The sequence below is a fragment of the Oncorhynchus keta genome, chromosome 25 (assembly GCF_023373465.1).
Source record: "Oncorhynchus keta strain PuntledgeMale-10-30-2019 chromosome 25, Oket_V2, whole genome shotgun sequence".
Taxonomy (NCBI): Eukaryota; Metazoa; Chordata; class Actinopteri; order Salmoniformes; family Salmonidae; genus Oncorhynchus; species Oncorhynchus keta.
This window is the reverse complement of record NC_068445.1, coordinates 25,551,030-25,564,187: the sequence shown is the minus strand read 5'-3', so window position 1 is coordinate 25,564,187 and position 13,158 is coordinate 25,551,030. Positions and strand designations below refer to the sequence as shown.

General features: G+C 43.3%; 1 protein-coding gene across 1 annotated transcript in view; it reads right to left on the bottom strand.

Annotated features, from left to right (window-relative positions):
- LOC118358451 (autism susceptibility gene 2 protein) overlaps window positions 1-12,912 on the bottom strand; it is a 498,631-nt gene extending 485,719 nt beyond the window's left edge. The window contains 1 exon segment of the mRNA XM_052479010.1: window positions 11,554-12,912. Coding sequence (XP_052334970.1) covers window positions 11,554-11,847 — 294 coding nt within the window. The 5' untranslated portion in view covers window positions 11,848-12,912.
- Between the last annotated feature and the right edge of the window lie 246 nt (window positions 12,913-13,158).

Below are 13,158 nucleotides of genomic sequence, written 5' to 3'. Positions count from 1 at the left end.
CTTGGCGCAACAAACAGGAATAACGTCTCTTAGGCTGCTGGAGAGATTCCTGGAGGAGGTCCAGGAGGCACTGTCTGAGCCGGTAAGGGGGTGTTTGAGAGGCCAAAGGGAGAGGGGCCACCAATGTTCCCGCCACTGCAGGTGACGGCAGAGATTGGAGACTGGCAAGGGGGTCTGGAGGACTTGTTAGATTTTAACACTCCGAGCCTGGGGGAGTTTGAGGGGGTGGGAGGTAAAGCACTCTACAACCTCTGCATTAAGGTTAGGAGCATTAGAAGCCTAACAGGAGTGAAGGCACATCAGTGGCAGGGGGTATGTGGGGCGGAGTATGGTGGGTTTTAGATGGAGGGCGCTCTACAAACCCCCAGTACCAAAGAGGTCAGGGGACCTCCAGTGGAGGGTTCTTCATGGAGCCCTGGCCACTAACAGCTGGTTGGCACGGGTTGATCCGGGAATTGGGCAGGGGTGTCCTTTCTGTCAAATGAAAGAAACTGTAATTCATGTGTTTTCTGTGTGCACCAGGTTGATGCCATTAATGTCTCTGTTGGAATGTCTGTGTGACAGGTTGGGGGTGGTTTTTGCTGTTGGGATGTTTATAATGGGATACAGGTATTCGAGTAAGGAGAAAGAAAAATGTGTTTTGTTGAATTTTCTGTTTGCTCAGGCAAAGTTAGCTATTTGGCTAACAAGGAGGAACAGGGTCAAAGGTGGGGGGATAACAGACCCTTTACTACTGTTTAATGGGATGGCGCCTTAGGGTTGAGTTTGAGTTCTATAAAATGATCAAATGTGTGGAGATGTTTGAGGAGATATGGTGTGTTGGGGGGGCTGTCTGTATTGCTGGGGAAGATGTTTTGTATATACGGTTGTAGGAGAGGGTTTTTGTGTATGGTGATTTGTATCATGTGGTTGATGGAAAGGTGAGCATAGTACATGTATGCAGTACAGGATATATTTTTATTTTAGGAGTGGGGGGTGAGTTTTAAATGAATTGAGAATGTTTCAATAAAGAAAGACCAAAAGTCAAAAGTCTCTCTCTCTCTCTCTGAGCCAAACACGTTGTGCTGGTGAACTGTTAAAAGCTGCGGGTGGCCCCTGTGTGTTAGGGGTCATCAGCTGGGTGTTGGCGAACGGTGGCAATTCAACATTAAGAACCGTTGGGCCATGAACAGAAATCATGGTCGATGTTCTGGTAAGAGGCGATAGAACCGAGAGCGTCATGTTGACTCAAAACAAACATATTTTATTACTTTGGTATTTTTAAAGTCATGTCCCCCTCGGACTTGACTTTTCCTAAATAAGTCTATATAACTCACTGTCGTTGTTAAATAGTAATATCACAAACAGAATTTGTGTTATAAGAAATGAAGACATGTCATTGTTTCCCTACTGCCCCTCATATGCAACACTCAAAGCACAGTAATACTGTATATTTGAACTGAAAATATGCCATTTTGTTCTATTGAAATGAAATCATCTTAAATTCATAATGTTTCTCAAGATATGCCCTGAACAAATGAATAATGAATGATCTTTGTGATGGTGTTTATTTAATAGATTTTAACACTTTAATTGTGGTGTTTCAGTGACTTTTCGTTTGTATGCTACATATAGCCTACTGTTACATAAACTAATGATGCTATTGTGTTCTTTGAAACACATTTGATTTTGTATTATAATGTTGCCTAAGACCTTCATAAAAACAACCAAATAATTATTTTGCAATACCATACTCAAAATGTATTTATTACGGTCATTGGCGCAAAGGGGAGTCCCTTGAGGCCAGGCTTTTCTAGTGTTAACTGTTCCTGTCTGTTTTATTCTACAGCAGTGATATTTTCACCAACACACAGAGAACAGTTGGGTAAGAAGATCAAGGCAATACCAAATGCAAACAGGGTTTGTGGGAGAGAGTTCTGTGATATTATTTGTAGTCTCCCTCTCTCTCACCAGCATGCCTTTTCATCCATATTGACTTGAAGATTTTCATTGCACTGTTTGTGTGTGTGCCAGAGTTTGTGTGTGTAATTGTGGTCCCATTCCACGCCTTGTGTAAAGAGAGTGCTCCTGTTGGCTTTCTGTGTGTGTGTGTGTGTGTGTGTGTGTGTGTGTGTGTGTGTGTGTGTGTGTGTGTGTGTGTGTGTGTGTGTGTGTGTGTGTGTGTGTGTGTGTGTGTGTGTGTGTGTGTCCTCGTTTTGTAAAATGTAACAAAGTGGTCTGTCTGAAAGGAGCGAACACATAGGTGTGTATATAACCCCCATAATGCAGACGTTGAGAGAGAGAGAGAGACACCCAATAACAAGGTATTTCTGCCAAAAATGAGTCATATGTGTTAGATCTCTATCTCACTGTTCCTGACAAACTGGTTGCAGAAGTCCATAATGTACTACCTACATATCTCACATATGTATTTATCTTCAAACAAAATATTGTTTAAGATTGAATATATCAAGGACACTTCCGTAGTGTTTCTACAGACGCAGTCAGTTTATCATTGAATTCAGGAACTGCTTGATTTAAATGCATAGTATATCTACAGTTGAAGTCGGAAGTTTACATACACTTAGGTTGGAGTCATTAAAACTCGTTCTTCAACCACTCCACATATTTCTTGTTAACAAACTATAGTTTTGGCAAGTCAGTTAGGACATCTGCTTTGTGAATGACACAAGTAATTTTTCCAACAATTGTTTACAGACATTTCACATATGATTCACTGTATCACAATTCCAGTGGGTCAGAAGTTTACATACACTAAGTTGACTGTGCCTTTAAACAGCTTGGAAAATTACAGAAAATGATGTCATGGCTTTAGAAGATTCTGATAGGCTAATTGACATCATTTGAGTCAATTGGAGGTGTACCTGTGGATGTATTTCAAGGCCTATCTTCAAACTCAGTGCATCTTTGCTTGACATCATGGGAAAATCAAAAGAAATCAGCCAAGACCTCAGAAAAAAAATTGTAGACCTCCACAAGTCTGGTTTATCCTTGGAAGCAATTTCCAAACGCCTGAAGGTACCACGTTCATCTGTACAAACAATAGAACGCAAGTATAAACACCATGGGACCACGCAGCCGTCATACCGGTCAGGAAGGAGATGCGTTCTGTCTCTTAGAGATTAACATACTTTGGTGTGAAAAGTGCAAATCAATTCCAGAACAACAGCAAAGGACCCTGTGAAGATGCTGGAGGCAACAGGTACAAAAGTATCTATATCCACAGTAAAACGAGTCCTATATCGACATAACCTGAAAGGCCGCTCAGCAAGGAAGAAGCCACTGCTTCAAAACCGCCATAAAAACGCCAGACTACGGTTTGCAACTTCACATGGGGACAAAGATCATACTTTTTGGAGAAATGTCCTCTGGTCTGATGAAACAAAAATAGAACTGTTTGGCCATAATGACCATCGTTATGTTTGGAGGAAAATGGGGGAGGCTTGCAAGTCGAAGAACACCATCCAAACCATGAAGCACGAGGGTGGCAGCATCATGTTGTGGGGGTGCTTTGCTGCAGGAGGGACTGGTGCACGTCACAAAATAGATGGCATCAGTCAGGAAGTGAAAGCTTGGTCACAAATGGGTCTTCCAAATGGACAATGACCCCAAGCATACTTACAAAGTTGTTGCAAAATGGCTTAAGGATAACACAGTCAAGGTATTGGAGTGGCCATAACAAAGCCCTGACCTCCATCCTATAGAACATGTGTGGGCAGAACTGAAAAGGTTTGTGCGAGCAAGGAGGCCTACAAACCTGACTCAGTTACACCAGCTCTGTCAGGAGGAATGGGTCAAAATTCCCCCAACTTATTGTGGGAAGCTTGTGGAAGGCTACCCGAAACATTTGAACCAAGTTAAACAATTTAAAGACAATGCTACCAAATACTAATTGAGTGTATGTAAACCTCTGACCCACTGGGAATAAAATAAAAACTGAAATAAAAGCTGAAATAAATCATTCTCTCTACTATTATTCTGACATTTCACATTCTTGAAATAAAGTGGTGATCCTAACTGACCTAATTTGTTATTAGGATTAAATGTCAGGAATTGTGAAAAACTGAGTTTAAATATATTTGGCTATGGTGTATGTAAACTTCTGACTTCAACTGTATAGACCCAGAGTATACCAAACATTAGGACCACCTTCCTAATATTGAGTTGCACCTCCTTAAATCCTTCTTTAACCTGTCTCCTCCCCTTCCTCCAAACCGATTGAAGTGGATTTAACAAGAGACATTAATAAAGGATCATAGCTTTCACCTGGATTCACCTGGCCAATGTATGTCATGGACATGTTTTGTATACTCAGTGTATATACCCATTACTCAAGGAGTGGAACAAGCGCTTTGCTTCCACATGAGAAAATACTGCAGCTGACAATGAATGAGCGGTAAAAGTAGAAATGTAAATGAGAGAGCGATCCCCTAGCGTTGCGTAACCAACTCTTATCTAAACTCTATGATCTTGGCCAGCTACTGCTTATTAGTCTGCTGCCAAAACTCAATCAACAACAGTCCAAGTCCTTATTTGGATTTCTTCTCACATGAAAGCTCACATTTAACAGACAGACAGCTCTGTCTGTCTCCGCTGAAGAAACCTTCCGAGATATGATCGGCAGCTGAGGCCCATCATTGACTTCTGAATTGCAGAAAAAGGCTGATCCACGGAGGGAGATCAAGGGAGGCAGAAAGAGGCTGATCCACGGAGGAAACCAAGGGAGGCAGAAAGAGGCTGATCCACGGAGGGAGACCAAGGGAGGCAGAAAGAGGCTGATCCATGGAAGTAGACCAAGGAAGAGAGAAAGAGGCTGATCAACGGAGGGAGACCAGGGGAGGCAAAAAGAGTCTGATCCACGGAGGGTGAACAAGAGAGGCAGAAAGAGGCTGATCCATGGAAGTAGACCAAGGAAGAGAGAAAGAGGCTGATCAACGGAGGGAGACCAGGGGAGGCAAAAAGAGTCTGATCCACGGAGGGTGAACAAGAGAGGCAGAAAGAGGCAGATCCATGGAGGGACACCAAGGGTGGCAGAAAGAGGCTGATCCCAGAGGGAGACCAAGGTATGCAGAAAGAGGCTGATCCAAGGAAATAGGCTGATCCATGGAGGGAGACCAAGGGAGGCAGAAAGAGGCTGATCCACGGAGGGTGACCACGGGAGGCAAAAAGAGTCTGATCCACGGAGGGTGACCAAGGGAGGCAGAAAGAGGCGGATCCATGGAGGGACACCAAGGGAGGCAGAAAGAGGCTGATCCCAGAGGGAGACCAAGGTATGCAGAAAGAGGCTGATCCAAGGAAATAGGCTGACCAAGGGAGGCAGAAAGAGGCTGATCCACGGAGGGAGACCAAGGGAGGCAGAAAGAGGCTGATCCATGGAAGTAGACCAAGGAAGAGAGAAAGAGGCTGATCAACGGAGGGAGACCAAGGGAGGCAAAAAGAGTCTGATCCACGAAGGGTGACCAAGGGAGGCAGAAAGAGGCTGATCCACGGAGGGAGACCAAGGGAGGCAGAAAGAGGCTGATCCACGAAGGGTGACCAAGAGAGGCAGAAAGAGGCAGATCCACGGAGGGACACCAAGGGAGGCAGAAAGAGGCTGATCCCAGAGGGAGACCAAGGTATGCAGAACGAGGCTGATCCAAGGAAATAGGCTGATCCATGGAGGGAGACCAAGGGAGGCAGAAAGAGGCTGATCCACGGAGGGTGACCAAGGGAGGCAGAAAGAGGCTGATCCACGGAGGGTGACCAAGGGAGGCAGAAAGAGGCTGATCCACGGAGGGTGACCAAGGGAGGCAGAAAGAGGCTGATCCACGGAGGGTGAACAAGGGAGGCAGAAATAGGGTGATCCATGGAGGGAGACCAAGGGAGGCAGAAAGAGGCTGATCCACGGAGGGAAACCAAGGGAGGCAGAAAGAGGCTGATCCACGGAGGGAGACCAAGTGAGCCAGCAGCACTGGCAAGTAGCAGCCGTCTCAATATCTTATTTCAGGCTGGGAATAGAGCTCTGCAGTGATTATTGTTAGTATCACTTCAACCAGAAACACTATTCCCCTCAGAGCTAATGTTCCTATCTCACATTTGTAGCAAGGAGCATGTTGACAACTGTTACACTAATTGCTTTCACAGCTAGTCATTTATAAAGAAAACATGCTCTGAGACCCTCTATGGAGCTATAGCCAGTCACGGCATCTCTCAGAATAAATGCTCAAAAGCTGAAATCGTGAGAAAGACTGGAGGCCGATCTGCTTTGATTTTCACCCAATCAAAATAACAGGTTCACCATTCATGATGGCATGGCAAGACAAAAACTAAGTGGGCGTTGATGCTAGCGAAATAAACACTCCTTTATCGTTCTCCGCTCACTCATATAGGCGTACATAATCAGGTATGATGTTGGTGATCACTAGATCATGTCGATACTAATATGTTGTAAGAAGTAGTGGATGTTTGGTTGACCTGCAAGATGGTCTAGGTAGCATGGTGACAGTATGCATTAGCAAAACATTGACTATTATTGGGTCCTCTCTACTTCACTGCTCTGAATGTGCCAATGGTACATAAAATGTCAAACTGCCTCTGTATTTACTACTACATTCTGAAAGCGAGCATTAGACTAAGTCTTGTGTTGTGAGCTCAGGGAGATGATTTGAGGGGGATTTCGTTAAGGCCCTATTCAGCAAAGCTAACCAATAGACCAGTTGAACTTGATGGGCACAAGTCCCTGGAAAATGCATAATTTTTGCATACAAGCACATTTTTAAAGGGATTCACTTGAGAGATGTTGATGTAACTGTACAAGTATGAACAAGCAAGCCATTCACTGCCTGTTCTACTGCTCTCTCAGTCAATGAGTGGACAAGGCCAAAAGGAAAACACACTTAATGAGCCACTTAGTGTTCTTTCGACTTATGTTTCATGATTTCTATTGTAAATCTTTCTCAGGCCTCATTGCCAGCCAGTCATTTAACATTTTCTGCAGCCAAATGCCACAATATGTGATCCTAAATTGCAGGGGTGGCAAACAGGGAGACACGTATTATTTCTATAACTACCTTTTTTATTCAACGCTGTTTCATTGATTATGAGTGAAAGAGCAGAGAGCAAAGCAGAGCCTGGTCAGACTCAAGAAATCCCCTAAACAGAAGGCAAAGCAGCCAGTGGATGAACAGGCAACTTTAACCAGTCAGAAGTCTAATCCTTCTCACCAGGCTTCAAGACAACATCTTAATCACTTGATAATTGCATCCTGCCACTCGCCACACAAAGCAGACGGAGAGAGAAAGGAGGAAGATACAACCCAGCAGCACAACACATCTAGAACACTGACATTGACATTAGCCAGACTGTTCAATACATCTCATAGGGAAACAACGACCAAATGATGAGGGAAACAAAAAACAGCAGCACACACCACATCTACAGTGACAGTCACAGAAACCAAGCTATTCATTACTTCTCATAACGGACAATGAAGACTGATCCGCAGGGGAACATAAGGGCTGTATGTAACCTCCGCCCCACACACCCTCTGGAGAGAGAAAGCTCTTCCTAGGGAGGATATTTATATCATACGTCAATATATTGGGCACACAGCCTCAGCAGCACAGCCAAAAGAATGCTATCTCCCCACTATCGAGCATGACAGTACACACACACACACACACACAAACATACACAGCACAGGCAAAATGTTTATCTCTCTTACTCTCTCTCCGCCACGGGAGAGATGGGTCCCATGGGCCTTAAGAAGCATTTCTTCATGGGACGTGTCAGGCTCTGAGCACCGACGCCTCCGGGGGCCTGCCTGTTAATTAAAAGGGGAGTTGTTGTTTGTCACCGGCTGGCAGCATACAGTATGATGCACTACAGCCATCACTATGAGAGTAACGAAAACACTGAGCGGTATTGCAACATGATGACCATACAAAACAGTTTAACAGGCCTCTAGATCCAGAGACCAAATGGTATACTTAGGCAATAAGGCACGTGGGGGTGTGGTATATGGCCAATATACCACATTTAATGGCTGTTTTTGCACGACGCAACACGGAGTGCCTGGACACAGCCCTTAGCCATGGAATATTGGTCATACAGCACAAACCCCAGAGGTACCTTATTGCTATTACCAACGTAATTAGAGAAGCAAAAATAAATGTTTTGTCATACCTGTCGTACACGGTCTGATATACCACGGCTGTCAGCCAATCAGCATTCAGGGCTCGAACCACCCAGTTTATAATGTTGCTTTATGGCTTGTAGTTCAACACAAGTGTTGAGTTGTTATAACTAACTACAGCTTTTAGCAACATCCCAACACTGAACAAGTTACAAGTCTCTAGACCAAATACTATACTGTTGATGTCTGATGTCATCCAACACACTGCTGAATTGTTACAGATGCAGCTTCATTTACACCTGCTATAACGTTTCGAACACACCGTCAATGGGCAAAACAGTATGCAGCATCATCTGGATGTGTGCAACAAAAGTTACATTCACCTACAGTAAAATTCACCTTCTGCTACCATTTCTGCTACCATTTCTGCTACCCTTTCTGCTACCATTTCTGCTACCATTCTGCTACCATTTCTGCTACCATTTCTGTCAAGCCGTCTACACATAGTTTAACGCATACGTTCAATAAATCCATCATCTGCACCACACCGAAAGCACTGCAACTGCCTCTGCAACACAATGCTGCACAGCAAACTCAGCGTTTCATTGGAAATTAATGTACTTCTGGTGTACCAAAATGCAATGACGCCGTCGGACTGTTCGAATTGTAAGAGGAAGCAGTAGGCTACTGGCAGATTGTTTATGACAAGAGAGAATAATATACTATTTTAAGGGATATAATGTAAGACAGTGTAATAACACATGTTAACACACAATCTGTGTTAATGTGACAATAAACAGGTCAAGATCCCACCCATTACAGATGACTGCTGGCGGTTAGAGAGGAAAAAGTCAAGCCTAAACAGATAAACATAAGGATGAACTCTGTGTGGATTAGAGAGGGGGATTTGCCACTCTAGTATCAACGTCACACAAAGAGAGGGAAATATCACATCTCATTTCTATTATGGAAGGTGGATAATTGCAATATTTTCTTATTGTTTCTGTTAGTACATTACCCACGGGGGACTTTTGAGAGGCTTTAATTAACAGTATTGTATAATTGTCTTAATAGGCATTTGAGAGAGGGCTTTTCATTCTACATGCCTCATCTCCTCACTGACATGTCTAGTCACTATAGCATAGCCCTGTTTGACAAAGTAGGCATGTCTTGTTCGTACGGTTCATTTACACGGGTAAGTGGCTTTCCGGGTGAAATGTGGACTCAAAACAAATAAACAAATGATAATCAACCGTGGCCAATGTCGTGGATTGGTTTGTACCATAATGAACTAGGCTGTGGGAGCAGAGCAGGTTGCAACATACATTACACACAACACAAGCTCCAAGGGCAGCAGGCAGCTTTATTCTTTCAATCCAAGGCTGCAATATTACCCACTACTGAAACATGTTTAACGTGAAAGCAAAACACTCACGTTCACATAAACATTGTGTACAGTACTGTTGAGCAGCAAGCTATAGAGGTTCAATGAACCCAGAGAAAATGTGAGGTTGATCTCAATATACTGTGAAAGTGCCCAATCTAATCAGTCTCACTGGCCTGTCATGAACAGGAAGTCCTGTATTAACCATCAGTGAATTATACGAGGTTAAGAACACTCTTTCAACTGTACTGTGTTTATTAGAGAATGATGCAATAGGTCCGTGTGTTATTGAATGGCTAATGGTGCCATGTCCGTTGGATAATTGATAGGAAATTAGCATTTAACATTCCTGCTTGGCCCTATCACATAGGCTTTCCAGATGTGTGTCCAGCCCACACTTAGCTCTATACAACGTATAACTAACTACCATCAGCCCATTTTCATGCAAATCTGACAACTACTGTTTAAAGAAGCGTTTTACTCCGTTTCCAAACATTTTAATTGAATTGATTTATGAAAGCTTTATCATGCCCGATTAAATATATATATATAAATAATACATATATATATATTCAACCTTTATTTAACTATGCAAGTCAGTTAAGAACAAATTATTATTTACAATGATGGCCTACCCTGATTAGCTGTCTGGTTGAGTACAGAATTCATTCACTTGTAGATGTCACTGAAGGAAGCCACCCTACAGACAGCCTATGCACTGCTCTCCTGGTGGGATCCGATCCTATCTGAGAAGCACTTCGCTCAGACTTCCCAGAGGCCTTTCATAGTCAGCACCTGTCAGACTGCCATAAGCAGCGAGCACCGGAGGCACGCGTACACATACCTTTCGCATCAGAGCATATAACGGGCAAGTGCGCACGCACATACACACACACGCACGCACGCACACACACACACACACACACACACACACACCAGGCCTCTCTCCATCACCCTCTCCTACACAGTTCCATGCACTTCACCCTCTGCCCCTCCTCTTAGACACTATCTTCCTTCACACAAGGCCTAAGTTAACGGAAGAGCAATGTAATTACTGAGGACCCTGACAGGTTAACCTTGTTAACAGAGGGGAGGTGACAAGTCGATGACAAGCTCCCAGTGAGTGAACACTCCTTTGGACATTTATGTCCACAACAAAAAATAACATATCATGGACAATATTTCATACTTATGTATGCACTCAAATCTAGTAATAAGCCAATAGGTCAAGCTATGTAATGCAGTCTATTGTACCATGCTGGTGGTATTGTCTCTGTGGGGAACAAGCAGCAATTACAACTGACTGTGTTGCTTACACTCAACTGAGTAGAGTAGTAGCAGGTGTCTATGGGTTTAGTTCCTGACCTTTGCAGCCTCAGTCAGCCACTAACAGGCTAAGGAATTATTATACTATGTAAGTAGGTACACAGGTATTACCAATACAAATGTCAACTTAGAAGACTTCAACTGTACTTGGAAAGATGTTTCACGTTATTCAATTATACAAAGGGTGGGTCTAATCCTGAATGCTGATTGGTTAAAACCGCATTCCAGCCGGTGTCTATTCCACAAGTTACCACTGGCTAAATCTATGTTTCATGTGGTTACAGTGGTTACTTGTATCAAATTCACAATCTCATTTGTAGACTTCAACTTCACCTGAGGTTTAATCACCTTCAAAGCAAATACAAACACATAATCAAAGACACATTGCACATGTTGGACCATCCAATGAATATGCACTCTCCATATGGGCATATGGTTATAGAGGCAAACAAATATGGATATTGTGCAGTAAAGAGTAAGAAATCTAAAGGGGATGCAGATCCATGTTGCATAGAACAACAAAAGGCATAACTACAAGGACAAGCCAAAGATCTACAATTCATTCCCCTCCTGAACACACAGAGAAAACAGCACATGTTTATATGCAGTCAAACAAACCATTATGTCAGAGCATGTCATGAATAGCACCTCATTAGTCAAGCTGAAAACTTATGCTCTTATGCAAATTCTGACGTGTTTGACATGTGTAATTATAAGCCAATCACTTTACCTCCAGACAGTCCAGGCTGACGAAACTGGCAATGGCAAATCCATCAATGATATCCTCTTCTTGAGAACTGGATTCTCGTCTCTTTCGACGAGGGGGACGTGAGGCTCTGGAAGAAGGTGTCGAGTGTGGAACCTTTTTACCATTCTGGGAGGCGAGATCCCTCCCAGGACTTTGCTCCCTATCTGAACCAGATGAAGGGTTTGGACTGCGGGCATCTCTGCCCACTGCCTCCCGTCTCCGTACCCTCTCACGTTTGGAACGGGATCTCCGGCTCTGCTTCAATTTTCCATCCATTTTAAAAATGTTGCAATGACAAAATCACTCTAGAGCGCCTAACGTAAAGCGGATTCCCTGTGCGAAATAAGATACTATTCTGCTATCACGAGGAGATACGCATGTATAAATAATACATATATATAATAAGATTCACGGAATGACCTTGAATATTCCACCCGAATACAATAAACAAATGTTAAAATATTCCATGCAGGCGAGGAAGAAGGAACGCAAATCCTCACGTATTTGAAGCGATCCGATACTATAAGGTCGACGCGTTCTTTACATAAGCAGGTGTAAAACGGCGAAATACTTCAAATGTATGCATTCCACTTGCTTTGCAACTTTGTTGCATTGGAAAAACACAATGTTAATAGCTGCATACCACAGACAGCGCAGAGAAATAATGTCGCTGCCCGTTGTTTTCCACCACCCAATCCATGATCCGCTGTCAAAAAAGGACTATGGATAACATCCGTCAAAATGCGTATTAGGTGCTTAACAATTATGTATGAGATAATATATAAGTGGATAATCCTCTCTGCATTGGCGAGTTTCAACGGTTAACCATATTCCTCTGACAAGTTCCGCCGTAGGGTAAACCTTTGCGCGATAAAAGCTACGAGGGCAGGGATTTCCAAGTCTTTCGCTACTTATGCGCAATATTTTCAAAATTATCCTCCGTTTAGCTACTTCAGCATACGACCATCCACTGCATATGATCAAATCCCATAAGCCAAAGGCATCGGCTATTCCAGGCCCGCGTAAGTTATAAATCCACTCTTGAATTCCGTCCTTGGTTGCTCAGTTACTCGTGTCTCGTCGTATTTTTTGTTTTCACATAATGCAAAGCTTTGATAAGTATCCTTAAAGCGGCAGAGTGATTAAAATCTCCTCTCCCCTCTTTTCCCTACATCTGAAATTAGTGTGCAGTAAAAGCCTCAGAGAGCCGAGATAACTGACGCACTTCCGCCACCTCTGCAAATTACCAGAAGGAAGTGAGCTAGTTTATACTTCTAAATCACGCACAGTAACTTTGTCGTGAGGCATAGGCTACAATATTCGCATTACTTTTGTGTAATGCGGCTGGCTACACGTAGTCCTACAGTATGTCTGTCGCAGCCTACGGTCCATGTAGTCGCCCCACTCTGACGTCCTACTGTCAGCGAATAGAAATGCAGCCCAACACTTTAGGCTAGAAAACCTTTCCAACTATGATTCGTGATTTGACTTGCGATTGTATGGGGTCAGAAGATTGGCCTTATTAATCTCTTTCATCATTCTATTTGATCTATTTGGATACGTGCCAAATTGAATTGTGTGGCACTC